General features: G+C 50.4%; 2 protein-coding genes across 2 annotated transcripts in view; both read left to right on the top strand.

The window, feature by feature from the left end:
• Window positions 1–1,182: 1,182 nt before the first annotated feature.
• On the top strand, window positions 1,183–26,850 carry LOC128110003 (sodium/potassium-transporting ATPase subunit alpha-2). Its single transcript, XM_052737659.1, has 23 exons — window positions 1,183–1,317; window positions 6,060–6,164; window positions 6,360–6,419; window positions 8,507–8,710; window positions 9,158–9,271; window positions 9,519–9,653; window positions 10,582–10,699; window positions 12,535–12,803; window positions 13,632–13,830; window positions 13,954–14,063; window positions 14,250–14,384; window positions 15,096–15,285; window positions 15,421–15,596; window positions 19,503–19,639; window positions 20,138–20,288; window positions 20,377–20,545; window positions 20,741–20,895; window positions 21,413–21,536; window positions 21,728–21,873; window positions 22,076–22,206; window positions 23,459–23,560; window positions 23,712–23,803; window positions 24,874–26,850. The coding sequence occupies exons 1-23, from the start codon at window positions 1,306–1,308 to the stop codon at window positions 24,900–24,902; spliced, it is 3,063 nt and encodes a 1,020-aa protein (XP_052593619.1). The 5' UTR covers window positions 1,183–1,305; the 3' UTR covers window positions 24,903–26,850.
• Atp1a4 (ATPase Na+/K+ transporting subunit alpha 4) overlaps window positions 25,560–27,478 on the top strand; it is a 50,233-nt gene continuing 48,314 nt past the window's right edge. The window contains exon 1 of the mRNA XM_052736512.1: window positions 25,560–25,638. Within this exon, the coding sequence (XP_052592472.1) occupies window positions 25,560–25,638 (79 nt within the window). The remainder of the gene's footprint in view (window positions 25,639–27,478) is intronic.

Raw genomic sequence — 27,478 nt, 5'->3', positions numbered from 1 at the left:
AGGTGGAGATGCCTGTATCTTTCCTCCCAGAAGGAACTCAAGGAAGTCATTGTTCTTTCTAGTTCATGGACTTGGTGTTTGAGGTGATAATGGCTTCCATGCTCTCCCCAGAAATGTCACACCTTCCGGCTTTGACTTCCTCCCATGCCATTCACCAGCCTCAGACTCGGACTCACCCAGAGCTCCTCTATAGCAATGAAGGAGAGGCTCTTCCACTCCACACACAAAACGGCCAGAGGTGCTACCGAGTGCCTGCTGTGCTTGGCTTAGGGTTGCCTTCTTGGTCCTTTTACATCCTCTGTCCTTCACCTTCCCGCCCGCCTCTAGGTGCTGAGAGTCTTGATTGTCCTAAACACTGGATGCAGGTGTGGCCAACTTTTAAATATCGTGATACAAAGTTGTCATTTACAACATTCACATCATCGATAAATCACACTGGAGAACTATGCAATCACGTTATCAAAAACAAATGACCACTATAAAGTACCTCATAACATTTGAAGTGAGTTCAGGCTGTTGTGTTGGGCCAAGTTCATAGCTATCTCAGGGTGCATGCAACCTAAGGGCAACAACTCAGACATGCCTGGCTCAGAGGTTACATCTGGGAGGCCTTAGGAGGACCCCTCCATCTCCAGACTGGTCCCTTGCAAGGAGCTTCAAATGCAAGAGTCATCTTGTGCTTTGGTTCTAACTTTTTCTTGGTCATGGTGTTCCTGCAGCTTCCACAGCAGAGAGATCAGGCTGTTGCTTTTTCTGGGAAACTGACTGTGGACTCAGGAGATTTGGGTTCTGTCTCATCCACTCAGATTGCTGAATTCTTACAGCCTCAGCTTCCTCACCTGGAAATACAGGCAGTTAAGTCTGCAAGATCTCTGGCATCCTAGGACCCCGAGCTGATGTCTCTCGAGGGGCCGGCATCTCTTCCTCCTGCTACTCCCTCCCTATCCCCTTCCCCTTGCTTCTGTCTCAGCCGTGGCTGCCCTGGGATGGGGAAGTGCCGAGGGGAGCTGGGGGGCGGGGGAAGGGGACACACCACCCGACAAAACAGGACCATCAGCCGGGGCCAGTCGCTAAAGAGGCGGGAGGGGAGGAGTCCTCGGGGATCCAGTTTCAACAAACGTTTCTTTCCCCGAGAAGGGGAAGGCGGGGGTGAGGGGGAGAGGGACCTATTTAAAGCTACCCTGTTGCTCTGGCCGTCTCTGTCTGTCTGCCAGGGTCTCCAGCTGCCCCAGACAGGCCGTGTGGTCTTGAGATCCTCCTGGTGACCTTTTCAGCCTAGGTCCCCCCCAGCCACTCTGCCCCAAGATGGGTCGTGGGGTGAGTATCCCCAAAGATCAGGGGCGACTCTCTGGAGGGTGAGGAAGACAATGGAGAAAGGGTGGAGTGGGGATGGGATGCGGAGGGAGGGTGAGAGACGCTGACTGAGTGGGATGGTTTGAACTTGGAACTGGTCTCCCAACTGCACATGCCTGTGGATTCCACAGGGCCAGCCCAAGCGCTGTCCCGTCCTGCAGCCGCCCTGGCCTCCTCCTCTCCCACAACTAGCCCAGAAGCCACCCAAGTGCCCGCCTAGATCTCCCTGCACTCCATCCCCTCATCTCTTCTGCCAAAATCTTCTCTCTCTCTCTCTCTCTCTCTCTCTCTCTCTCTCTCTCTCTCTCTCTCTCTCTCTCTCACCACACAGTTCCTGGCTTCCCAGCTGAAGAGATGTTTGGCATGGTTAGTTCTCTCCCACCCTTGTTACCCACTGAAAATATCTGCTCCTCTGAGGTCCTAGCCGGAGAGGATAGGGGGCCAGCCTGGGGTTGCAAAGCAGCTGCGGAACATCCCACTCCCAGAGTCACCAAGCAGTTTGCTACCCCACGCGCGCCAAGGGCCCTGCATGCCAGAGTCAGCTGGGAAGGAGAACAGGACTCTATCCCCAGCCCTCACCCCAGCACCCCTCCGGATGTCCCAGCAACACTGTCCTCGGCTCCCAGCCATAGGCTTTAGGGTCCTTTCCAAAGGCTGGTGAGAATGGTCCCTGCCCATGGCATCCTGCAGCAGCGGATTTGCCAATGAAAAGATTAACAGCCATGTCTGGGCGAGCAAGGACAAGGCTTCCAATTCTTGGAAATGAAATTCCCATATGAAGCAAAGTGACCCAGTCCCTTTACATACTGAGCTTGGCTGCTTTCCTTTTGTGGAATGCTGGCAGAAGAGGGCACGGTGGGAAAGGGTTTGACAAGCCATTGCAAAATGCGAGGAAGACAGTGCCATGGGGTGCTGAGGGCCAATTTCTGGGCCCAAGGAGGAGTCAGGCAAGGACATGTTATTGCACTAAGCTGAACAGCTGGAAAAACTCTGAGCCTGGACACCAGGGTTCCAGAGTTAGAGTGGGAACTGAAAATAGAAGAGTCCCATGCATGCATGTATACGTGTGTGTCTGTCTGTCTGCCTATGTCTGTGTGTGTGTGAACATGTGTATATATGCCCACAACCTCACACCCCTGTGTGTCCCGAGGAAGCTGGTAGTGCTGCAGGCATTCATGAGTGAACCTGCACCATGTTTCTGCAGGTGAATTGGCAAATGAACAGCCTTTGGGCATTCAGGGCACAGGTGGTGGGTGGGGGTGAGTGCCCTGAGCCCACCCTTAGGAGCTGTCTATGGTCCATGGGTTTCCCTGAGGCAGTGATCATAGTCATAGGAAGACATATTGTCCTGGGACCTTCAGCAATATCTTGGTATCTCCTGTTCCCCCGTAGAAAGGGAAGATCCAGCTGAGGTGCAGAAATTCTGAGAGGCCAGGGCCAACCCTAACGTCTAAGAGAAAAGAGAGGATGCCCCCCAACCCCGTTCTACCTTAGAGCAAGGTGGACCTAGCTCACAGAGTTCTTTCTACTTGAGATGCAATTTGACCTTGAATTCTCCATTCTGAACTGCCCCCTCCCCGCGCCCTACCCCTACCCCCGGCGTCCAGCACCCTTGCTGGGTTCATAACTTGTGGTACCCCTAACCTAGTGGCTGTGAGTGATGCTACTAGTGGTCTGGTTTTGTTTGGTTTGAAAAGCTGGGTTAAGTCTGGGACCTTAAGGTTGGGTGCTCAGAGTCCTACCTATCAGGAAAGCCCTGCGGAAAACAAGGTCCCATTCTCCACACTCAACTCTGTGGTCTGCTTCACCGCCACTCCAGCCCATCACTACGCTGCTGTGAAGGGCAGCGTGGGAGTTGAGGGAAGAAGTCACACTGGTGGGAGGGAGCCAAGCCTCCTCCAGAGGCGGGGGTGGGGGTGGGGGGAGCGTTGGCTGACTTCCAGCTACCCCCACTCTGTCCCAGACTCTGGCTTTCTCAGAAAGAACTCTCTGTTCTCCTTCAGCATTCAAGACCCAAAGAGAGGGACTTGTGCTAGGGGAGGGAGGGAAGAGCAGGGGGGGGGGGAAGCGGGGGTCCCCGCTTCCTCTTTCTTTCTTCCCTGGGCAGCCACTGGCCCCAAATCTCCACAGGCTCCTGGCTGTGGAGCCTAAGATCCTTGCCAGGACAGGAGGAGGGGGAAGGGCAGTGTGTCCCAAGCTTCACACTTATGGGAGGACGGGGTGGGAGCCGGGAAAAGAAGGCACCACATGGAGCTGTTTAGCTCAGCCACAGTTCAACATACCAACATACAAGAGCTAGCACATTTTTCCCCCCAGAAACACGCATTTGTTTATTTATTTGAGATAGGATTTCACTATGTAGCCCAGGCTGGACTCAAACTTCCAATCCTCCTGCCTCCACCTCCTGAATTGTGGGAATCCAGATGTGCACCCCACCACCTCCGGCTTCAGAAGGGGCCGTTTGATTCTCATTTTCACGTCTTTTATTTTAAACCAAATGTGCAGAGATTTCTCTGGGCTCTGCTCCTCAGCCCCTAGCACAAGCCTCTCCTGGAGGCTCCCACCCCTGAAGGCCCCAAAGATCACACTGACAGCGGTCCAGATTGCTTCCATTCATTCAGTCCCTTTGTGGTTTCCCATCCTTTACTCAGCCCTGCCTCACCAAAGAGGCCAAAGCATTTCACTTCTCCCAATTAAATGAAGCCTCTTATATCACCTGGGAAAGTGAGAGGCAGAAGTATTTCTGAGTCCTTCTCTACCCTTCCGATGGCCACTTCAGTCTCCCCAGGATGCTTGGCCTCCAGAAGATCTAGACCAGACTGGATTCATAGGTATTTCAGATAGCAAAGAGAGCATGATGTATTGATCACCTTTTCTAAACGGACCATGTCTGAGCAACACAGCCTCCAAGAGCACACCTCCTTCTAGGTCATTGAATCCTGAAACAAGTGCCCATCATCTTGCATTGTACGTCCATCCCCTTCTTTGCTCCTGATGTCACTGGGCAGAATTCTATTACCCAGGGTGCTAAGTTTACGATTTCTTATGATCACGGCAGCTGTCCTATTCCCCAGGATCGCTCTAACGCTGATGGGTAAAAATACGTTAATCCTGGAGCACTGAGGACTTAGGGTAGCACAGCCACATGCTAGAGAAACAGGAGGTTCACACTGATATACATCTGCCTAAATCCATAAGACACACACTGCCAGTGTGTCAGCTGGAAGGTAGTGATGAAACAGTGTACCCCTCCAACAATGTGGGATGCTGATGAGGAGGGAGGCTGTAGTGATGAAACAATGTACCTCTCCAACAATGTGGGATGCTGATGAGGAGCTGGACTGTAGTGATGAAACAGTGTACCCCTCCAACAATGTGGGATGCTGATGAGGACCTGGCCTCTAGTGATGCAACAATGTACCCCTCCAACAATATGGGATGCTGATGAGGAGCTGGGCTGTAGTGATGAAACAATGTACCCCCTCCAACAACGTGGGATGCTGATGGGGAGGGAGGCTGTCCATTTGTAGGGACAGAAGATTTGTAAGCACTTCCTCTACTTTGCACTAACCTTTGCAGTCAACTCAAACGTTGCTTTAAAAAAAAAAAACTATTAAAAATGAACCCCACCCCCCAAATACATAATCTTGAAAAACAAAACAAAACAAAAAACCACACAGATTATTGCTTCTACCAGGTGCCCCATTCTTTATGGAAAACACCAGTCATAACCATGGCATGGAAAAATCCACTTCTAAAAGCTCAGTGTAGCCTTCAGGGTCCATAAAAAAGCCAGAGGGACGAGCAGAAACTTAGCTAACCCCTGTATCCTGAGGGACATGGAAAGCCATGGAGGGAGATGACAGTATTTTTCACAGTATTCATAACTCCCAGGCCTTTCCCAGCCCCCAACTAGCCCATTCCTCCAAGGCTGCCTCCATTTGAATGAAGAATCGCTACCATCTCCCTCAAGAAGCTCCTATGAGACCCCGAAAGCCTGTAGTAGCCCTGAAGAGAAGGGCAAATGGGGAACTCACAAGGATCACTATTAAAAACACCCAGCTGACCTGGACAGAAGCCAAAGACTGACCCTGACTTACATGACTTCAGTTCTCTATTTACTCTCATATACATGTCTTGGCAAAGGGAACCCAGTTGTGCTCTTGGGATTTCAAGCTCTGTGAGTTGCCTCTGTCCAGTCCCAGGTAAGCCTGTCCAGCAGGCTGGCGTGGGCTCCCAGCATACCCTGGGCTCCCCTTTTATAGACATACTTGAACCTGCCACCATTAGCTTCTCTCAGTCCCTCATCCCTGCCCATCCCATGCCCACCACCTTCTCTCTGCTTCCCAGGACTCTTACTCTACCCAGCACTCCTCTCTAAACTAGGTGAAGACATTCCTACAGGATACCCCTACCCATCAACACAATCCCTCTCCACTCCCAGAATTCTCTCGAATAACATAGGATGGTATTTTTCAAAATGTGTATGTGTTTTGTTTTTTATTATCTGGCAGAATCCCATATCACACAGTAAACAGATACAAGTTCAAATATGGGGGTCCTCACAGCTCTGCCTGGGCGCTCCCACCTCCTGCTCCCATTCTCCCCCAGCACCCTGCTTCCAATGCTGGGACATTCTCCATGGGTGATGGGAACAGGCTCCGGCCAGTCTCCCTGATCATCTGTGCCCTCCCTTCCCTTTGCAGGCAGGGCGTGAGTACTCGCCTGCCGCCACCACCGCGGAGAATGGGGGTGGCAAGAAGAAACAGAAAGAGAAGGAGCTCGATGAGCTGAAGAAGGAGGTTGCCATGGTAAGGACCACGGTGCTTTCAGCAAGGCCATGGACGGGCAGCTCTGCTCTGACTGTCACGCACCAGTAACCACGGGCATCCAAAAAAAAAAAAAAAAAAAGCTTTGCACACAGGCCCATGCTCCTCACTTAATCCTGTGCCCCCAATGTGTGCTCAGCCTCCTTTCCCAAAGTGTCTCCATTTCCCCTTCCCCAGGATGACCACAAGCTATCCCTGGATGAGCTGGGCCGAAAATACCAAGTGGATCTGTCCAAGGTGAGTGGAGCCATGAGGGGAGAGAGGCAGGCAGCTTCAGGTGGGAGAGCCTCCACACTAGAACACAATGCTCTTTGCAGGTGAGGGAAACGGCCCAGAGATGAGAGACTTACCTAACGCCATGGGCTTAGTTGGTGGCACAGTCAGAAATAGACTTTGGACCCCTGCTTCCCTCTCTTTCCCCATGTATCTGGAAGCTAGAATTCCTTTAGAACCCAGGGCTCAGATCCTGGCGAGGCTCTGTGCTCAGCCTCAAGCAACTGCTCTCAGAGAGGATGGACATGGACCAGCAAGGTGACTCATCCTTGTTATGATAGTACTTGCTGGCTCCCGCTACATCCGTGCCTCTGTAATAAGATGCAGTGTGGACATTTCTTTAATCCTCGCCCTAGCTCTGTCAGGCATTGTCAGCCTGTTTATTAAAGCAAGGAGAATCAGAAAGGGAGAATTACTTGCTGAATTTGTACCCAGGCCCAGGCTCCTCACTTAATCCTGTGCCCCGAAGTGTGCTCAGCCTCCTTTCCCCCTTCCCCAGGATGACCACGACCTGTCCTTGGATGAGCTAGGTTAGTTATATAAATCAACGCAGGCCACAGTCAGCTTGCCAAGCCCATCATTTTAAAATATTTTAAATTGTTCCTCAAAGCTAGGTGCACTGGCACACACCTGTAACCCCGGCTACTTAGGAGGCTGAGGCAGGGAAGATTGCAAGTTCAAGGCTAGCGTGGACAACTTAGAGTCGCTGTCACACAATCAAATCAAGAAAAGGCTGTGCATGTAGTTCAATGACAGAGTGCTGTGCAGCTTGTGTGGTGCCCTAAATTCAATCCTTAGTTTAAAAAAAAAAATTCCAAGCGCTATGGTGGTCAACTGTAGTCCTAGGCACTTAGTAGAAAAAAGACTTGGGCCCAAAGTTCAAGACCATCCTAGACAAAATATTGAAATCTTGGCTCAGACAAGTGAAAACACTATAAAGTCAGCCACAAGTTCAAGGCCAGCTGGGGCTATAAAGTAACTTCCATGCTGTAAGAATAACTTACCTTAAAAGAAAAAGGGGGGGGGCGGTAGTGGCGCACGTCTTTAATCCCAGCACTCGGAAGGCAGAGCCAGGCGGATCTCTGTGAATTCGAGGCTAGCCTGGGCTACAGAGTAAGTTCCAGGAAAGGCGCAAAGCTACACAGAGAAATCCTGTCTCAAAAAAAAAAAAAAAAAGGTAAAAACTTTATTGTGACAATACCCCTGGCCCACTCCTTTCTGTCTCTGTTCCTAAACTGCTATGCTCCCATTCGTTGACGCTACTTTATTTTCTACTCTCCAGCATCCATGTGTATTTATTATTGTGTAGGTTTCCTCCCTAGATTGTGGGTGGGGCTTTGTGGATCTTGCCTGTCTCTCCATCCTTCCCAGTGCTGGGCATGCAGTCGGAGCTCAACATTCATGTATAAAGCAGGTGAATAAATGACATGATGATCAGTAACAAGTGGTTCCTGCTCAAAGTCAGTAGCAAAAAAATTGAAAACAAAAACCATCCAAGCAGAATTCCAGTGCAGGATAGTAAGCACTACTCTAGAATCGAGCATGGGGGGCCGCTAACCGGATCCAGAAAGAGGCCTTTGGTCTAGTCTGGGTGCCTAAAGAATAGCGCGTTTGGCTAGGTTTTCTTTAGAAAGTGATAGGTGGTTGCCAAAATCACATGGCACTAGGGGTCAAAGCAGTGGGGCTTTTCCCTGGAGCCCTGGAGAAAGGAAGGACCTGCAGGAAGAGACGAGGGTGGTCAGAAAAAGAATCTTTCCGGTGTGCTTATGCACGTGGTCCCAACAAAAACATGTTTCAACCCAAGAATAACGGAAGGTGGAGCCATAGGGAGAGTCCTTTCTAGCCTTCAAGGCACAAGTCCCATTTATAGACATCAGTATCTCTGTGTGGTCCCTCCTGATGTTCCCACCCCTCCCAACCAAAGGAGGGTTTTGTTTTTTTATTTTTTATTTTTTTATCCAACTGGGCATTATTCTCCAAGATGCTGAGAGATGTGGTGAGGGTCAGGTTTGTTCCGTACACCCACTTCTACACCTTCTCTCACTCCCCAGGGCCTCACTAACCAGCGAGCTCAGGACATCCTGGCTCGGGATGGACCCAACGCCCTCACGCCACCCCCCACAACTCCTGAGTGGGTCAAGTTCTGTCGTCAGCTTTTTGGGGGCTTCTCTATCCTTCTGTGGATTGGGGCCCTCCTCTGCTTCCTAGCCTATGGTATCCTGGCCGCCATGGAGGACGAACCATCCAACGATAATGTGAGCCACGCCCCCAACCCTTGGACCAGCCAGCCCATGACTCTGCCCTCCAACTCTCAACCCCAAAGAAGGTGAAGGGGGTGGGTACTCAGGGAACGAGATCACAGTCCCTCAGGCTGAAGAGGGGTGAGGCTTCTGTACATACCTGTGGAGCACCCTCCAGCACATGCAGTCAGTGATGAATGAGAGGTCCTCCATGCTCATTCCACCAAAAGGGGCTGGTCTGTATGCCATGGGAACTCATTTCTTTGCTCCTTCCATGCTAGGAGTATGGGTTAGAGAAGACTGGGGGAGGCTGAAGAGGGGGAAGACTCACTGTCATTCTCATGCCTGGGCTCAGATGAAGGCTGGGGATCCCGCATAGGATGACTCTGAGTGCTCATCCCAAGTGACAGCCACCCTCACGGTGAGAAATGGCAGGTCCTTCAAACCCTTTCTCCTTACCAGTTATACCTAGGTATCGTGCTAGCAGCTGTGGTCATCGTCACTGGCTGCTTCTCCTACTACCAGGAAGCCAAGAGCTCCAAGATCATGGACTCCTTCAAGAACATGGTGCCTCAGGTAGATGGCAGGGACTGGCCGCCGTCTAACTTGGGGCCTAAGATTTCCGAGATGGCTCACCTCTTACCGTCTTGTGGTCTGAGGTGAAAGAAAGATGGGCAGGAAAACACCCTTTTCAGCCCTCCACACCAGAACCAAGTCTTGTTGTTGAAGGTGTGGGGGTTTCTTCTCCTCCTTTGGAGAGAGAACAAATTGTAAGCAAAGGTGGAAACAGACATTTCATGAGGTACTCTTGGCCTTTCCACAGCAAGCCCTGGTCATCCGAGAGGGAGAGAAGATGCAGATCAATGCGGAGGAGGTGGTGGTAGGAGACCTGGTAGAAGTGAAGGGTGGAGACCGTGTCCCTGCTGACCTCCGGATCATCTCTTCCCATGGCTGCAAGGTGAGGGGGTCGCCAAGAGCGACTAGTCAGCTGGGTCTGTACAGAGTCAAGAGAGGCCCTCTTGGAAGTTTAAAAGAAACCCAGTCGCAAACGTCAAGGTCTCCCCTGTACCTCCCAGCTAAACCTCCTTCTAGTATATGATGGCTACATGCTGCCTCTGTGTATCTGTGTTAGGAATGCTCTATGCCCTGGGATTTCGTTGATCTAGCTGCTTTATAGCCATTATGTATGGAATATCATTTATTGAACAGAAGCCGTACCTATTATCCAATTTAACTCTGAAAGATTCCAGACCAGCCTGGGCTACAGAGAGCCCCCAAATAATAAATAAACAAACAAACAAACAAACAAACAAACAAACAAATAAATAAATAAATAGATAGATAGATAGATAGATAGATAGATAGAATTTTAAGGAAATAAAGACTAAAGAGCTGCGTCTTCACACCTATATTAGCACTCTCCAGGTAGAGGATAGAAGCAGGAAGATGGAGAGTTCAAAGTCAGCCCAACCTGGCTACATAGAGAGGCGTCTGGAAAAAGATGATGTAATTATGAAGGCTGCTGTATGTTGCAGCCCGATCAGCCCCAGGAGGCAGCATTTTCATAGACTGCCTTGGTGGTGGTGCTTCTGGAGTTGTGCAATGCAGTGATCTTGTTTACATTCCCCGCTTCACAGGTGAACAAATGAAGGTCTTGTGGGTTAAATAAACAACCCAAAGACACATAAAAGTCAGGAAGAGTCAGTCATCCAAACCAAAGCAGGAGCGATAGCTGAGTAATGCCATAAGTATGTGATGAGGGCAAGCGTAATTTTGTTCCTCTTGTCCTGAAGATTGAGGGGGGTTGGATCTGGCTCAGGAGACCGCTGTGTGCACACAGTACCACTGCCCCTGCCAGTTGGATGACTACACTCCTTTCTCCTCAGGTGGACAACTCATCCCTAACAGGGGAGTCGGAGCCCCAGACCCGTTCCCCTGAGTTCACCCATGAGAACCCACTGGAAACCCGCAATATCTGTTTCTTCTCTACCAACTGTGTGGAAGGTGAGACGTTTGCCTCCCAAGGACGCTCCTCATCCCAGCACAGTGTAGGGAAGGGTCGGACTCCTGAAGCTGTACTTATTTGGCAAAAGCTCTGCATATAAAGGGCATTGAGGGAACAGGGCCCCGAACGTTACAGAAACAGTCATCTCTGGAGAGCAGGACATGGGCCAAGGGCAGACTGACTCTATTGGAAGTCACCTCTCCCCAAGAAGCTCTCTGTTCTGCCCATCCCCAGACTGAAAGCCTTCCACAAAACTTTCAGATGGTGGGTCAAGATGCAACCCCTCCCCCTAATCACACACACACAGCCTTGATTCTTAGGAGTGTGGGGAGTCAGGTGATGTCTTCTAAGTCTGTGATCCTGGACCAGTTGCTTCCTTCCTCGGCTCTTCACTAGAAACCAGAGGCTCAATCTGGGTCAGGAAAACTTTCTGGTGAAAATCAGGTTCTCCCTCAGGCCATGATGAGAAGGAAATTCTCATAATGTGCAGCCTGCCCTGCCTTGCCTTTTCCATCTCGGCTCTGGGTTCTAGTGATGAACACCGGGGGCGAAGGGGAGCTCTGGGAGCTGTTATCACATGAGAATGGGGTCTAAGCACAACTGTAACCCTCCAGGCAGGGATCTCAGTCAGGACTGACTCCGGGAAGGAATCTGGAGGCAGGAGATGGCAGGAGAGGCTTCCTAGACCATAGACCTCTCAGACGGTGACAAAGAATGCCTTCTCGCATCCCAAATCCATGCCTTTCCTTCCCGGATACTCTTTCTCTTCCATATATTGGTTCTTTGGGCTTGGTTCCCTCCTTCAGAGAATTGGAATTACAATAAAAAAAAAATCACTACACATTAAATTTCCTAAATTTTTAATGTACTGAGAGTCTGATTTATCATACATTTCCCATAACTGAATGTATTTGAAAGGTCAGATAAGGTGTTCTTATCGCTTACTCAGCAACTAGCTCGGAAGAGAGGGAGGGGATGAATGGAAGTCACCTTTGTTGCATGGCTGCTACGTGACAGGCACTAGTCAAAGTACTTCACACAGTTATCCCATTCGACCACTGAGTCCTAGGTGAGAGTGCAAACCGGCATTCAACCCTAGATGGCTGACTTCAGCATGCATCCCCTTCCCACCGTACCACACTTCCTTCCCAAAGACCCCTGTAACATCACACATGGTGAATGACTACTGGACTTCCTGTATAGAGAGATTCATACCTAACATTGGGATCTTTTTTTAATTAAAAAAATCTTTTATAATGATTAGTGTAGGGGGTGTGGGGGGTGTGTATAAGTGAGCACACTCATGTCACAGCACACATGTGGAAAGACTTGCAGGACTTGGTTCTCTCCTTCCGCCATGTGGACTCCAGAGACCCAGCTCAGGTCATCAGGATTAGTGGGTACTGCCCTCCTCACACACTGAACTATCTTGCTGGACCAAGAAAATCTTAAGTCCCCACAAAAAAAAATCAATAAGTATTTTACTTCTGTTTATAATATGCTTTTGAAAGATGTCTAGTAGAAGATTGATTTGCCGAAACGTTGCAGGCAATTTATATTTCATTTATCGAATCTCTTCCATTTGAACTTTAGTATTACTTGCAAGATGTCTTCTCAGGCCCAAATATAAAAGAAAATAATTTGTGGCTGTATTAAATCTGAGATTGGTGATCTATGCAAGGAGGTAAGCCCAGCTTACTAAAAAGAGCCTCTGGGGTTAGAGTCTTCGGCTTATTTACTCTGTGATGGTTTTTATCTCCTTAGCAAATATGGTGAGATTTCAGCCATCGGCAAGCCCAGGGCACTTATTCTCTGTTCCTTTCCTCTGTGGTAGGCACTGCCAGGGGCATCGTGATTGCCACAGGTGACCGGACAGTGATGGGCCGCATAGCCACTCTCGCCTCTGGCCTAGAGGTCGGGCAGACACCCATAGCCATGGAGATCGAGCACTTCATCCAGCTGATCACAGGAGTGGCAGTGTTCCTGGGGGTCTCTTTCTTTGTGCTGTCCCTGATCCTGGGCTACAGCTGGCTGGAGGCGGTCATCTTCCTCATCGGCATCATCGTAGCCAACGTGCCTGAAGGGCTTCTGGCCACTGTTACTGTGAGTGGATCAGGCTGAACTGCCCCCAGTGCCACTGTCCTTGTCCTTCTTCCCGTTTGAGACAAACACAGACACTTATTGCTTTTCAGCCATGTTCTTCCCTTCGAGTCCCTGCGGCCACATCTCAGACACCGTACACAGAAACTGTTTAATGTGTGCCTTGGAGTTTTCAGTTGAGAAATCTTGGGTTGAGCTGTATCTGAGCATTCGATTTCTCTTTGGGGGCTTGTCGTGGCCATGTTTCTCACCATCTGTGTGCTTGTCTCCCGATGCAGTCTGGGCTTCATCCTGTCTGGCTTGCTATAAAGTCTCTTTCAAAGGTCACCGGTGACTAACTAGCAAATCAAATGACACGTCTCAGCTCCCATCCTTAACTCTGCTCTGAAATGGATACTTCTGCCCACCCTCTGGCACTGTGTCCTTCATCAGCTACTGTGGTGTGCCACCATCCTGGTTCTCTTGTCCCGTGTCCTCACAGAAACTCAGTGGCTGTCAAGCCCCAGGCTCTGCTTTCCTCTTGGTTGCCCTCGAGGGGATCCATTTTCTCCCACAGTTTCTGTTGTCCCTTCTGTGTGGGTGGCTCTCACATCTTTGTGCCAGCTCTGGAGTCGGATATGTTCAACTCTCTGCTGGGCATTTACCACAAGTACACCTAGGGACCCGTTCAACGTACCTGAAGTTGAACTGTCGCTGTTTACTGCTAGGTCCCACCCAATCTGGTTTGTGAGTAGGATTAAGGAAAAAGGAATAGAGCTTCAGGATAGGAAGAGGTCATGGACACCCGTCACTCTAGACTCAGACCTCGTTATTCTCTTCTTTGTGTACCAGGTGTGCCTGACACTGACAGCCAAGCGCATGGCTCGGAAGAACTGCCTGGTGAAGAACCTGGAGGCGGTGGAGACGCTGGGCTCCACCTCCACCATCTGCTCGGACAAGACGGGCACCCTCACCCAGAACCGCATGACCGTGGCCCACATGTGGTTTGACAACCAGATCCACGAGGCTGACACCACTGAGGATCAGTCTGGTGATTGGGTGCTCCAGAAAGGGTGAAGGGAAGTGGCTAGGGCTGAGGGCCCCGGCAGAGGAGGGAGACTAGGGTGTGCAAACGCTCTAACAGGGAGCCATGCTTCTCCCTTGTTTCTTCCAGGGGCCACTTTTGACAAACGGTCCCCGACGTGGACAGCCCTGTCTCGGATTGCTGGTCTCTGCAATCGTGCTGTATTCAAAGCTGGGCAGGAGAACATCTCTGTGTCTAAGGTAAGGGGGTCAGCCAGTGAGTGCAATGTCTTCAAGGGGAATGTCTTCAAGGTCCCCTTGCTGATGCCCAGCTTTCCCTCACATCCTGTAGCTGCCTTTGGTGACCTCAGCTGATGCCCTGTCTCTCCCATCCTCCACTCCCTTCCCTCCCCCACGGTGACACTGGATTCTATTTTCTTCTGGCAGCGGGACACAGCTGGTGATGCCTCTGAGTCAGCTCTGCTCAAGTGCATTGAGTTGTCCTGTGGCTCAGTGAGGAAGATGAGGGACAGGAACCCTAAGGTGGCAGAAATTCCCTTCAACTCTACCAACAAATATCAGGTCTGGCTGGGCTGCTGGAACAGAGAGAGAAAAAGGGTCAAAGATGGGGAGAGTGAGTGAACAGAGACTCAATAGAAGAAAGTGAGCCAGCAGAGACTCAGGAGAAAGAAGGGACGGGGATGTCTGAGGACTGTGTGCTCCTCTCCTGCCTCACTCCAGGGATAAACGTCCTAGCTGCATGTGTCACCATCCTCTGACTGGCAAACCTTACTACATGCAATCTCTCTTCTTCCAATAGCCCCTCCCCGCACTCACCGGCAATGGTCCTCCAACACTGCCATCCATATAATAAAACACACTTCCATAATTCCCTTACTGGATCCCTCAGTATTTAGGCGCCTGTTAATGCCAAGAGTAGTCTCAGCTCTACTCTGCATGCACCATGGAGGTAAAGTCTGTGGGTCATCCAGGAATGGGGGTAGGGGATGCTAGTGAAAGCCATCCAACCCGTAGCAGGATGTCTGTCCTAACTGATCTCAATAACTATTTGCTGAGTGAATCACTGTTCTATGGAAGTGACTCTCAGATTTTAAGACTTGGGACTATAAGCAAACACCCTCCACGCACAGTTTCTCCTTTGTTGACACTCTCTGACGGATTAGATTATGTTATTAAGGAAGGGTTCCTTCTCGGAAGCTGCTCCCTATCGGACCCCGCGCTAAGTCACCAAGATAGTATGTCTCCCTCTGTGATGGCCTGTCTCCTCTCCAGCTGTCCATCCATGAGAGAGAAGACAGCCCCCAGAGCCATGTGCTGGTGATGAAAGGGGCCCCGGAGCGCATCCTGGACCGATGCTCTACCATCCTAGTGCAGGGCAAGGAGATCCCTCTTGACAAGGAGATGCAAGATGCCTTTCAAAACGCCTACATGGAACTGGGAGGACTCGGGGAGCGCGTGCTCGGTGAGGAGGCAGAAACGGGAGCAGGGCTGAGAAGGGGGTTCCTGAGCCTTGGTAGTGTCTCTAGCCCTGAGAGGCCCCGGGGGCAAGCAGGCAGTCATGCTGCCCCTCTCACGCCTCCTTCCGGCTCCTCCTCAGGCTTCTGTCAGCTCAACCTGCCTTCTGGAAAGTTTCCTCGGGGCTTCAAATTTGACACGGATGAGCTGAACTTTCCCACAGAGAAGCTCTGTTTTGTGGGGCTCATGTCCATGATTGATCCGCCCAGGGCAGCTGTGCCAGATGCTGTGGGCAAGTGCCGCAGCGCGGGCATCAAGGTACTGGCCTCCTTTCCACCCCCACCCCACCCCGACCCCGTCCTTGTACGCCTGACCACCTGCCAGAGTCAAGGGGCTGCAGCAGCTGCTGTCCCGAGGAGACATAGGCTCCTGGCGGCCTCCTTCCCACCGACACAGAGAAGCTGTCCATCTGCAGGGAAAGGGGTATGCTTGACGAGAGCTCTTGCTGCTTCCTTTTGCTCACGCCTATCCTGTAGCCCAGCTCAGTGCCCCACCTGCATGGGCATCCTCCCTTCTCAATCTAAGCACCAGCTGGCACTCCCATCATGGATGCTTGGTTATCTGACTGCCCAACTGCTCGGTCTGCCCATTTGGAATGGGGATAGAAAGGTCTCGTCTGCCCCAATGGGCCCACCTTATCCCTCCATATTCTCTTCACTCGCCCACGACTCCCCACCAAGATCTTGTCCAACCACAACCAGTTCCCACTGAATACTCTCTCTTATTTGTTTGGCTTGTTCTTCATCCAGCAAATCTTTATTGCTTACCAACTGTGCGTCGGGCACTGTGTGAGGTGCCAAGTTATTTAATAAACCAACCAACCATCCAGGAACTCAGTTCCCTATTTCCAAGACATCCTCGTTTTCTGGTCACCACTTCTGGTGCCATCCCTTGCTCTTCTATTTTTTGAACAGTGCAACTTAACCTGCTCCCTGAGAGCCAAGTCTTTGTAGTCCACTGGGGATACAAAGATGAATAGAAATGGGGCCTGGCCTCCACATCTCAAGATCTCTCAGGGGGGCAGATGCTTCTAAGCACATCATGGAATAGTCATAAGAGTTGAGGTCATTGAGTACCTATTGGCCAGATGCCCTATGGTAAGTTATTTTAATGTTTTGCATGCATCAGATACTACTCTAAGCATTAAGCATGACAGCCTTCTGGGTAAGCACAAGGATCTCCCCTGTTACAGAGAGAGAAACTGAGGTACAAAGTAGCAAGCCCAAGACCATATGCTTATAAGTTGTGAAGTCAGAATTCGAAACAAGGCATTCTGTTTCTTAACCACCACATTAGAAGACTGGGTGCTGTGTATGTGTGTCAGTTTTGACTGTAATAACCACTCAGAATGGAAAACAGGCATCATTACCCCCACGGTAATACACAAACACATAGAAACCCAGAGCAGGTAAACAGTTTCCCCAAAATAGAACTGTTGGTAAGAGGTGAACTGGGAATACGAAGCACAGTTGGCTTGTCTGGAAGCCACGCTCCTTCTCTCTGCCCAGTCAGGTGCCTCTCGGCATGATGAGACATAGCACAGAGGCTGGGTAAGGACTCTATGGAAAATTAACTGGGAGCTGTTAATTCTGCCTCTGAGAACTAGTCAGGGTTTAACCGAAAGGATGATATTTGACCTGGGCCTTGAAGGCTGAAGAGGATTCAGTAGGCTATAAAGGAAGAGGAGGCATGGCAAGATCAGGGAACAGTGCGTACTGTACATGCCTACACTATCAGGAGGTGGAGGTATAAAGGTCACCAGGGGAGAGACCATGAGAGAGCACTGGGAATTGGGGCTGAAACCTTGGGTCAAGGCCAGTTGGAAGGATTTCCTTTAAATGCCAGACTTGAGCATTATCTTGTGTGACACAGAAGGCCACAAATGTCACAGATACAGCTTTCAGGCTACCTAATGGAGGAGGGACTAGACTTGGGGAAAAGACAAAGTCGGGAACAGGGAGACAGATTGAAAGGTGCACAATAGTCCAAGCAAGGGATGGGGATCTGAACAAGGCAGAGACAAAGGGAGTGAAGACACATAGTTGCATTTAAGAAGCATTTTGAGAACTTGGTGAGCTAGCTGGGCTCCGGGTGGGAAGATACAAGCGAGAACAAGACAGAGTAAACAGAGCAGATGGTATCTAAGAGAGGGAGCGGAGCTGAGGGGGTGCGGGGAGTACAAATAGCATGGACCTTAAGTTTAGAGCATCTGTAAGAAAGAGAGAGAGAGAGAGAGAGAGAGAGAGAGAGAGAGAGAGAGAGAGAGAGAGAGAGAGAGAGAGAGAGAGAGAGACGTACACATCTAGGGACAGTTGGAATATAGTTTAGAGTTCATGAAAATGGTCAGGACTGGAGATTTAAATCTCGTTAGCACATGAGTACAAACTGAAGCCTTACCAGAATATTTTACTATATCATTCAGGAAGCAGACAGGAGTCAAGGAAAAGGTGAAGAATGAACACTAAGTTCCCCAACATTTCTGGGGGAGTGGAGAAAAAGAAGCCCGTGGGAGTGGGTAGGACATGGCTAACATTTATTGAGTGTCTCCATAATGCCAGCCTGGAATGATGTGGAGCACCCCCTCCATTGTGCCGAAATAGAAAATTGCCTTGTCTAAGGTCCAACAGCTGGTGAAGGTCAGTGTTTAAGCTTAGGTTCCTGTCCAAAGCCAGCACGGACTCCACTCTGCTAGGCTCCATTCTGCCACCCTGAGGAAGCTTGAAAGAACATGCATCAGTGTCGGGGTTCAACCGGGGCAGAAATAAAGGGGGTGCAGACGCCAAGGGAGTGAAAGGTTTCAGTACCTTAGAGAGTCAAGGACAGCGAGGCTTGCAGAGACACTTGTTTTTCTAGGTGGCACTTTGGGGGTAGTTTCAGGTTAATAATGGGGTGGGAGAGAAGGCAGGAGGACCTGAAGGGGTGCATTGCCTCTCAGATCTATGGGACTTCTTCTACAAGCCCACAGATGCAAATCTGCCCTCAGCCAGCTTTGATCACTTTATGCTGATAATAGCCTCTTCCCAGGCCTACTTCCTTCTCATCTCACTCCATCTATTCTGCAGCAGTAAAGAACATTAATTATCCCAGCAAAGGCAAGAAGTTCCTTCTCCCCGTACCATTCAGGGCTGTTGGAAGTCGATGAACATGACCCCAGCTAGATATTGACTCCATCTTAGCCCGACTCTATCCAACTGCACTGCGGCAGTGATCACTTGAGACACTGGGAAAATCAAACCTTTGTTCAGGGTCCCCGTGACCTTGAAGAAGTTGTGAGTCTCACAAAACTTTGATCTCCTTACTGTATTCAAAGGGAGCTGTTAAAGTTTGGAGAGGTGGCTCAGCAGTTAAGAGCACTCACTGGCTGTTCTTTCAGAGGAGTCACATGGCAGCCCACAACCATTCAGGGTATTAGATGTTCTCTTCTGGTCTCCAAGGGCGCCAGACACATATGTGGTACACAGACATAAAGACAGACAAAACACCCATACACATAAAATAATAAAAGGAGGATAAAGAGGAGGAATTGTTAAAGGAAGTACCCATCCAGCTCTGTCTGCCTCATTTCCTACATACCCAAACTCCTAAAGAAATTTCCCAGACAATCCGGACATGGTCATATATGCCCATAATCCCAGCACCTGACAGGCACAGGCAAGAGAATCCTGTGAGTTTGAGGTCAGCTTGGGCTACATACTTCAAGATCTTGTCCCAGAGAGGGTGGAGGGGATACACACACACACACACACACACACACACACACACACACACAGAGAGAGAGACAGAGACAGATGGAGAAAGAGGAACAGAGAGAGAGACAGAGAGATGGGGGTTAGGAAGAACACACACTCTCCTCTGTCAAGGGACCCTCATTAACCTGTCAACCTGCTGTGGATGTTTTTGGCTGTTTAAATAGACTCTCTCTGATCCTCTTAACCCTGAACCCAACACAGTTTGTCACTGTTTTTTACCCTTATCACGACACACACACACACACACACACACACACACACACACACACACACACACACACACTCACACACACACCCCTCTACTCTTCCGGCTGGAATTCACCAACCTCAGTCTAACTTTATATGATTGGGGGAAAGGAATGGGGGTTGGAGTGGAACTCAACATTGCTTTCTTTTTCTGTCTTCTTCCTATCAGGTGATCATGGTGACTGGGGACCACCCTATCACAGCCAAGGCCATTGCCAAAGGTGTGGGCATTATATCAGAGGGTAACGAGACCGTGGAGGACATTGCAGCCCGGCTCAACATTCCTGTGAGTCAAGTCAATCCCAGGTAAGGCCTTTACAAAGCCTCTGTCCCTGGCCGGCACATCCTTTCCCACAGAAGCCCTCAGGGTCCCTTGGGGATATCTGGACAGCATCTCTGGAACCCTCAGAGTAAAATCTTTACTCTGCCAACCTAATGGCCATTTCCACCGACAAGTTTATATCCAGCCCGTACCGCTGATGAGCTGTGTAACCTTGGAAACATCTTGCAGTCCTGAACTTCCATTTTCTCAGTTATGAAATTAAGATGCTGTCCACACGGCAGGGTTGCTATAGGGATGGGATATGCCTAGCAAACAGCACTTAACGAGTGTGTGATACTGCATGGGGAGGATGTATCATTGCCTTCTCTGAGAGAAATATCGGAACTCAGTGTCACAGAAGAGGGCATGAGAGCAATAGCAGAGTCCCACCTCACAGAGGAATTGAGGCACATGGGGGCAGGGAGGGGGAGCAGGACTGGCATGAGTGTGCATAGCCAGCGGTCTCTGCCTATACCCTCCAGAGAAGCCAAAGCATGTGTCGTTCACGGGTCGGACCTGAAGGACATGACGTCAGAGCAGCTGGATGAAATCCTCAGGGACCACACGGAGATTGTGTTTGCCCGGACCTCCCCTCAGCAGAAGCTCATCATTGTGGAGGGGTGTCAGAGGCAGGTGAGCAGGACAGCAAGCGGCAGAGACAGGGCTAAGTCAGGGGCCAGACAGACTTTGTCCTCAAGCACCTTTGGTGTCTTCCCCGCAGGGAGCCATTGTAGCAGTGACTGGTGACGGGGTGAACGACTCCCCGGCGCTGAAGAAGGCTGACATCGGCATCGCCATGGGCATCTCTGGCTCTGATGTCTCTAAGCAGGCAGCTGACATGATCCTTCTCGACGACAACTTTGCCTCCATCGTGACAGGCGTGGAGGAGGGTGAGGAAGCTGTGTGGGCTGTGTGACATCCAGGATGTCTGAAGCCAGACCTTTGCTTCCTCTGACTTTCACACTAAGACTCCACACTGCTTTAGCTTTAAACCTCTTAGAAAAATGAGCAGCCAGCCACACCTCAGGGGCTAGTGGGGGGAGAGTGCCTCTAACCTCCCTGATGCTCTCAGAACCTCTCCACAGGCCGCCTGATCTTTGACAACTTGAAGAAGTCCATCGCGTACACCCTGACCAGCAACATCCCTGAGATCACCCCCTTCCTGCTGTTCATCATTGCCAACATCCCACTGCCCCTGGGCACTGTGACCATCCTCTGCATCGATCTGGGCACAGATATGGTGAGGCCAGAGGGTGGAGTACAGTCAGACCAGACAATCACTCGGAATAGGGGTGGGGTGAGCAGCAGATAAAGGGGATGCACCAGGACATCTGACCAGACCCTGACCAATAGACAGCAGATAAGCACGGGCCTGTAGGAAAACGGGAAATTTCTCCCTACAACCTGTAATACCGGGGATTGAACCCAGAACTCACTCATGGCAAGTGCCCCACCCCTAAGCTATACTCCTAGTGAGAAAAGATTATTATGTATGCAGTGTTCTGCCTACATACCAGAAGAGGGCACCAGATCTCATATAGATGGCTGTGAGCCACCATGTGGTTGCTGGGAATTGAACTTAGGACCTCTGGAAGAGCAGTCAGTGCTCTTAACCTCTGAGCCATCTCTCCAGCCCCAATAACAGGATCTTAAACACCAATGCACCGAATTCTGCTGATTCTTCACTGAGCAGTTGCTGCTCTTGTTTCCCCGGATCTCTTCAGATGCCTTCTCCTCCCCATGTGCTCTGTACACAGGTTCCCGCGATCTCATTAGCATATGAAGCCGCTGAGAGCGACATCATGAAGCGACAGCCACGAAACTCCCAGACTGACAAGCTGGTGAACGAGCGGCTTATCAGCATGGCCTACGGACAGATCGGTGCGCCCAGCCAGGGACTTGGGAGGGCGTTCCCAAAGGCTTCTTCTAAGTGCCTGAGAGGGATGAGTGACATTTCGGGAAAGAGTCCATCCAGTTCCCTGAGAGCCAGAGACGTCCATCTCTGTCTCGAGGGGTGGCCCTTTCCTGCCCTTCTCTACTCATGTCCCACCTTCTGTTTATGACCACAACAGGCATGATCCAGGCTCTGGGTGGCTTCTTCACCTACTTTGTGATACTGGCAGAGAACGGTTTTCTGCCATCACGGCTGCTGGGAATCCGCCTTGACTGGGATGATCGGACTACCAATGACCTGGAGGACAGCTATGGACAAGAGTGGGTGAGTGGGGCTGTGTAACTGCGATGGAAGTGAGAAGGCGGGGTAAAGCTGAAGGCCTGGCAGGAATTGGCCAGGAGCAAGCTACGGGCAGAAGATGGGTTAAGTGCCAAGTTTAGCAACTGCCTGAATGAAGCATGCTGTTTGCTGGTGCTATGTATCCTTCCGCTGACACGTTACCTCTTTCGGCCTGCCTCCTCCCCAGACCTATGAGCAGCGGAAGGTGGTGGAGTTCACATGCCACACGGCCTTCTTTGCCAGCATCGTGGTGGTGCAGTGGGCTGACCTCATCATTTGCAAGACTCGCCGCAACTCAGTCTTCCAGCAGGGCATGAAGTGAGCGCCTACCACCACCAGTACCTACCACCCAGACAGAGTCTTCTAGACATGGTCACCAACCCATACAGGCCAGGATTCCAAGACCAGAATCACCTCAGCTCCCAGGGCTTGGGTTTGCTAAGGAGGTATCTGGTTGTAATAACCTAGTTACTTATCCATAGCCAGGTTTGAAGCACACACACCCAAAAATTAGGACAGAATGGCAAGACTTTTTTTATTGAAATCTAACATTGCTCCTAAAGTAACTGTCATGGCTTCCTATCTCCATGTCCATCTTCCTTATTTTCCTCTCACCTTCCTCCTTCCTACCTCTTCCATTCCCTGTTTGAGTAGCATGTCCTTTGCCCAGTTCTAAACCCAGGGTCAGGTCTCCTGTACTCCACACCAGCACTTGGCACTTGTCCTGTGGTTCTGCATCTGCCCAGGGGGGTGTATTCAGGCCTTTCCTACAATGTGGTACCACGTGCCAGGCAGTGAATGAAGTGTCTTGCTCTAATCTCACAACAGCTCTTCCAGGTGGGTATGACTGTACCCTGTGTGGACCAGCAGTCCCCCAAGGTGAGATGATAAGGTCATCCAGCTGGTCAGGGCCTTCCAGGTTGATCTCTCCACCCCACACGGCAGTAGCTCACTCAGAGAGTGCCTGAGCTAGCCATCGACTTGACAGGTCTGATTCCAGAAACTGCCCTCAGAATTTTGTACTGTGGTGCTTTTTAAATTCTGATGCAGTGGATATATGTTAAGCACTTCCTGTGTGGTGACGCAGGAGCAAATGCTGGCTGGGGTCGGTATTTTGCAAACATCAAGACTTCGTTCAGTGTCTGTGATGAGCAACCACCGGGGTCTGTAGGAGATGCTGAGAAACGGAAGGCATCCATGGGCTCCGCCCAGAGGAGCTTTTTAAGACCTCTTGTTGGGAAGATGATATTTTCCCAGCCCATGGGCCCAGAGCAATAACAATTATAAGCTGTCCGGGGCCAGGCCCCTGTTGACTACTGTATCTCTGGCACTGAGTCACATAAGAAATAATAGTGAATATATGTATGATAGACAGTAACCAGAGGAGAGCAGAATAAACAGAAGAAGAAAAAAGTTTCCTTTGGTTACCTGAAGCATGAGAAGAGATTTGAAGAGGATGGGGATGAAGAACCCATCCCTCACATTTCCTTCCCCTCTGCCCCCGGGGGTGGCCCTGGAGCTCTCCCTCCTGACACCCTCCCCCAATGCCTTCTTTTCTTTGCCTTTCTAGGAACAAGATCCTGATTTTTGGGCTCCTCGAAGAGACGGCCTTGGCCGCCTTTTTGTCTTACTGTCCGGGTATGGGGGTGGCCCTCCGAATGTACCCGCTCAAGTGAGTGTCTCTTCAGATGGCTGAGGGAGTGGTAGGAACAGAGAAATCCTGGGCCCCTTATAGAACCCAAGCTCTAATTCCCTTCGATTCTACTTCTGTGACACTGTGCCAACCTCTGCGGCCCCTGACGCGTCCTCCCGCTGTTTTTCAGGGTCACTTGGTGGTTCTGTGCCTTTCCCTACAGTCTCCTCATCTTCATCTATGATGAAGTCCGGAAGCTCATCCTAAGGCGGTACCCTGGGGGTAAGCACTCCCACTCTGCAGACAGCTCAGACCCTGAGGTCCCAGAAGCCCTGAGCAGACCCACCTCGGCCTCTTCCTTTCAGATCCTGTATCCCACCTAGCTTAACATGGTTCTTCCAGGCCTCCACCTTTCTCTAGAACAGTGCTTCTCAACCTTCCTAATGTTGTGACCCTCAGGTTGGGGTGACCCACAACCATAAAATTATGTTCATTGCTACTTCATAACTGTAATTTTGCTACTGTTATGAATTGTAATGTAAATATCTGATATGCAAGATAGCTGATATTCGACCCCTGTGAAATGTTTGTTCAACCCCCCCAAAGGGGTCACAACCCATAGGTTGAGAACCACTGCTCTAGGATCACTGACCATTCGATTAGAAGAGCCCTTCAAAGTCATTGAATCATCTACACATTTTGCTGGTAAAAAAGATGCACGGAGGTGATTTATTTGTTTAGGATCATAAGGCAAGGAATAGAAACTGGCACCAGGACCCAGGGCTCCTGACTCCCAGGCATCAACTGAGGGTTTTTTTGTTTGTTTTTTTTTTTCCCTAGAAACATTTTTGATCATTTGCTGGGTTGAAATGGATGACCTACAAGCCACACACGGTCCATGAGCAGTGTTTGGGTTGAGTGGCCCCATATTTAAGATGTTTGGTTTTCTAACAGACCCAGCATCTAAAACTTAGGTGTTTTCATGTAAAATCTGAACCCTGACTTCTAAAACAAATGTAAAGGGCTGTCAGGCCTCTATTGCATTTCTTGAAGCACCAGTGGGACAGCTGTTTCCTTAGACGCTTGTCCCCTGGGGAGCCCAGGAGGCATTTGCATTTTCAGCATCTACTGAATGAAATGTAGGTCTCCTCTGAAGACAGGCTTGCCCCCTCCACCCCCTTTAAAAACACACAGCCCACCCACCAGTCGGGTTTGTCCCTTCTCCCTGTGCTGTTCCCTAGGCTTCTCCTGCCCTCTGACCTCAGCTATTGAAGCCCCCAGGGCGGGTTGGTCTTTCGCTCCCTTTTCCGCTCCTGCGTGCTGCAACCTTTATCCCATCATCTCTCTGACAGGCTGGGTGGAGAAGGAGACGTACTACTGAGCTCACTGGAAAAAGGAAGAATGGGAGAGATGGGGTGCTCTGGAGGTGTTGCTGGGGTGCTGGAGGGAAGGGCTGGAAAAAACTGGGGTGGTAGTTTAGGGGGAGGTTTGGGGGAGACAGAATGAGGTGACTGAGTGAACTGAGTTGACAGGCTTGGGTAAATAAACTTGAGGTGACTGCTCCACAGGTCCAACTGTGAACCCTCAGACAGTGTATTTTGGGGCCCCCTCCTCAGATCCCTCTCGGCCCACTCTGCCATGTTCTCTACTTTTCCCGAAGCACTGAGGGTTGCCTCTGCCCTCCCTAGGTCCCAGCCCTTTACCTCTCCCCTGTATTATTCAAACAGATCAACACCCAAAGGTTAACCCTGTCTAATCCAGAAGGAAATCCTCTCCCACCACCAAGTGTCTCTGTCTCTGGCTTCATTCCTCTTCCCACTCTTGGCTTCCTTAGCTTCCTACCTGAGTTCTCCCCCCCCCCCACCCCCCCATCCCCGCCGCTCCCCCTCAGACCTTGAAAACACAAAATTCTCCTTCTGTGAGTGTGAGCGCCTGAGGCCAGAAAGGGAAGCTGGTTGGGGAGGTTAGGACTGTCTCCCAGCCAAGGCCAGTTAGGAGCCTAGAGAGGAGAGCTGGTTTGGCAAGGAGAGATTGGGACATGCCGGCTGAAGGAGGAGACAGCAAAGGAAGGAAGGTAGGCAGTGACCACCAGTTTGCCACCTTGAGTCTCCAGGTGGGTGGGTGGGCTCTGGCTCTATCTCCTGCCTTTATAGACTGGCTCACAAGCGGATCAAATTCCCATCTCATCAGACTAGCCACAGGGGCAAGACCAGGAGGCAGTGTGCCACCAAGTGCCCCACTGACCCTGGGGTAGTGGTCCTCTCTGTCCACAAGGCTCAGGTGTCACAGAAGGTCCAGCTCTCTCAACCACATGCTCTTGGGAACACCCACCTCTTCAGAATAATTTCTCAGGCATCATGCTGCTCTGAGACCCCAGTCAGCTGCCAGTCTGTCCCCCCACCCTACCCCCATCCTGTCCCCGCTCTCCCACTCCCTTCCCCTTCAAGCCCATCCTGCTGAACCCACATCGTTTCCAGTATTGCCTAGCTGGTCCTGGAAAAGGATGTCCTGGCCATCGGCAGGAATAATCAGCTTAGGTCATGACACTGTCAGGAACTTTAGACACAAGAGAAAAAATCTTAAGAGAATCTGCTTTTGACCTCCCAGATGGCAGAGCCACTGCTCCCAGGCAAGTGCCCACTTTCCTTGAGACAGGAAGCTGGCTTCAGGTTCCTGTGGAATAGAGTTGTCTTCCCTTACTCCCTTCTGACCTGACATTTTTGCTGTGCGGACAGCTGTGCAGACTCTAAGCCTGGCCTAGAAAGCATTACATACCTGAACTTAGATGAAGGAGCCAAGCAAGTGAGAGACAGCAGGGAAACTGGAAGGCCTAGGGTGGAAACCAGAAGGACAAGACAAGCGTTAGGCCGGGCCCAAAGGCCTCCCAAGGGCTACTGTCTCATCGCAGTGGAGTTTTGCTTTATCATAAGTACCTTGAAATTCAAAAGCCGTGGCCTTGGTTTGGAAGTCTAAATAGGACACCATATTTATTTGGGCTTGATTAATTTGAGATCATTGACTTTGAACAAAAGTTTACCTTTGCACAATCAATAAAGAAGTCATTTGGTCAGTAAATTAAGGGCATAAACAATATTGCTAGGAGTGGTATATTTAGTCTGCCTCAAAGTATGCTTTTCAGGCACTTTAGAAATCTCTCTCCCTTTAGAATCAGCAAGTGCATAGGCTAATTATCATCAGTCCTGATATATTTGTTAAAGGAACATCTACAAGATCCTTATTGGTGACCTTCTGTAAGACTTTAGCTTGAGGTACTACATATGTACTTGAAGATAATAAAGTTTCATTTCTTTATGAGAAAAGAGAAATGACTCCCATGGTTGATTTCTTCACACCTGACTCCCTTTCAAATTGTGGTATTGGATGTGTGCTGTGGAAGGACTTGGCTTAGAACGGAACCAAAAGAAAGGGCAAATATCCGGAACAGTAGGGAAATAATCTGGCCACAGACGGTACTGTGGGAGAAGCTGAAGAGGAAGAAGTTAAGTTACAACATAACCTGGAAGAAAATGTAGTCAGAGCCCTCTTCCTCACGGCAGTGCCACCAGGAAGTCACAAGAGTTTGTCCAGGAGAGGAAGAGCACCCGTGGGTCTATGAGAAGCACGGCCATTTCTGTTTTTTTCTGGGTCAAACCCAAGTCAGCCCACTCCCAGTCTTAGAGGCACGGAATGGAGGTGTTGCCCTGGGGCTACCGCAGCCAATTAGCAGTCGATACTGTACTCACAGCCATCTTTAGGGGATGAGGTAAAGTGCATACAGCCTCGAAATCTATCTGAGTAGATGTTGGCAACCTTCGTGCATAGCCTGTATGTGATGGGCAGTAGGGAGGACCCTGGGCACTGAGATGGGGAACAGCTGTATGATGCACATTCCTGCAGGGGTTGATGAGGATGGGAGACAGGGAAACACTGGTTCTTACAACCTACACCAGAACCTCA

Source organism: Peromyscus californicus, unplaced genomic scaffold (genome assembly GCF_007827085.1).
Source record: "Peromyscus californicus insignis strain IS unplaced genomic scaffold, ASM782708v3 Scaffold_14__1_contigs__length_90479793_seg_2, whole genome shotgun sequence".
Classification (NCBI taxonomy): domain Eukaryota; kingdom Metazoa; phylum Chordata; class Mammalia; order Rodentia; family Cricetidae; genus Peromyscus; species Peromyscus californicus.
The sequence above is the reverse complement of the archived record's forward strand: the minus strand, read 5'-3'. Positions and strand labels throughout refer to the sequence as shown.

What these genes read in the sequence shown, in the direction of transcription:
- LOC128110003 (XM_052737659.1), top strand. An exon ending in TGAAGAAGGAGGTTGCCATG is followed by an intron (nt 6,165 to 6,359) that starts GTAAGGACCACG and finishes CCCCTTCCCCAG; the next exon opens with GATGACCACAAGCTATCCCT. An exon ending in GCCGCAGCGCGGGCATCAAG is followed by an intron (nt 15,597 to 19,502) that starts GTACTGGCCTCC and finishes TCTTCCTATCAG; the next exon opens with GTGATCATGGTGACTGGGGA.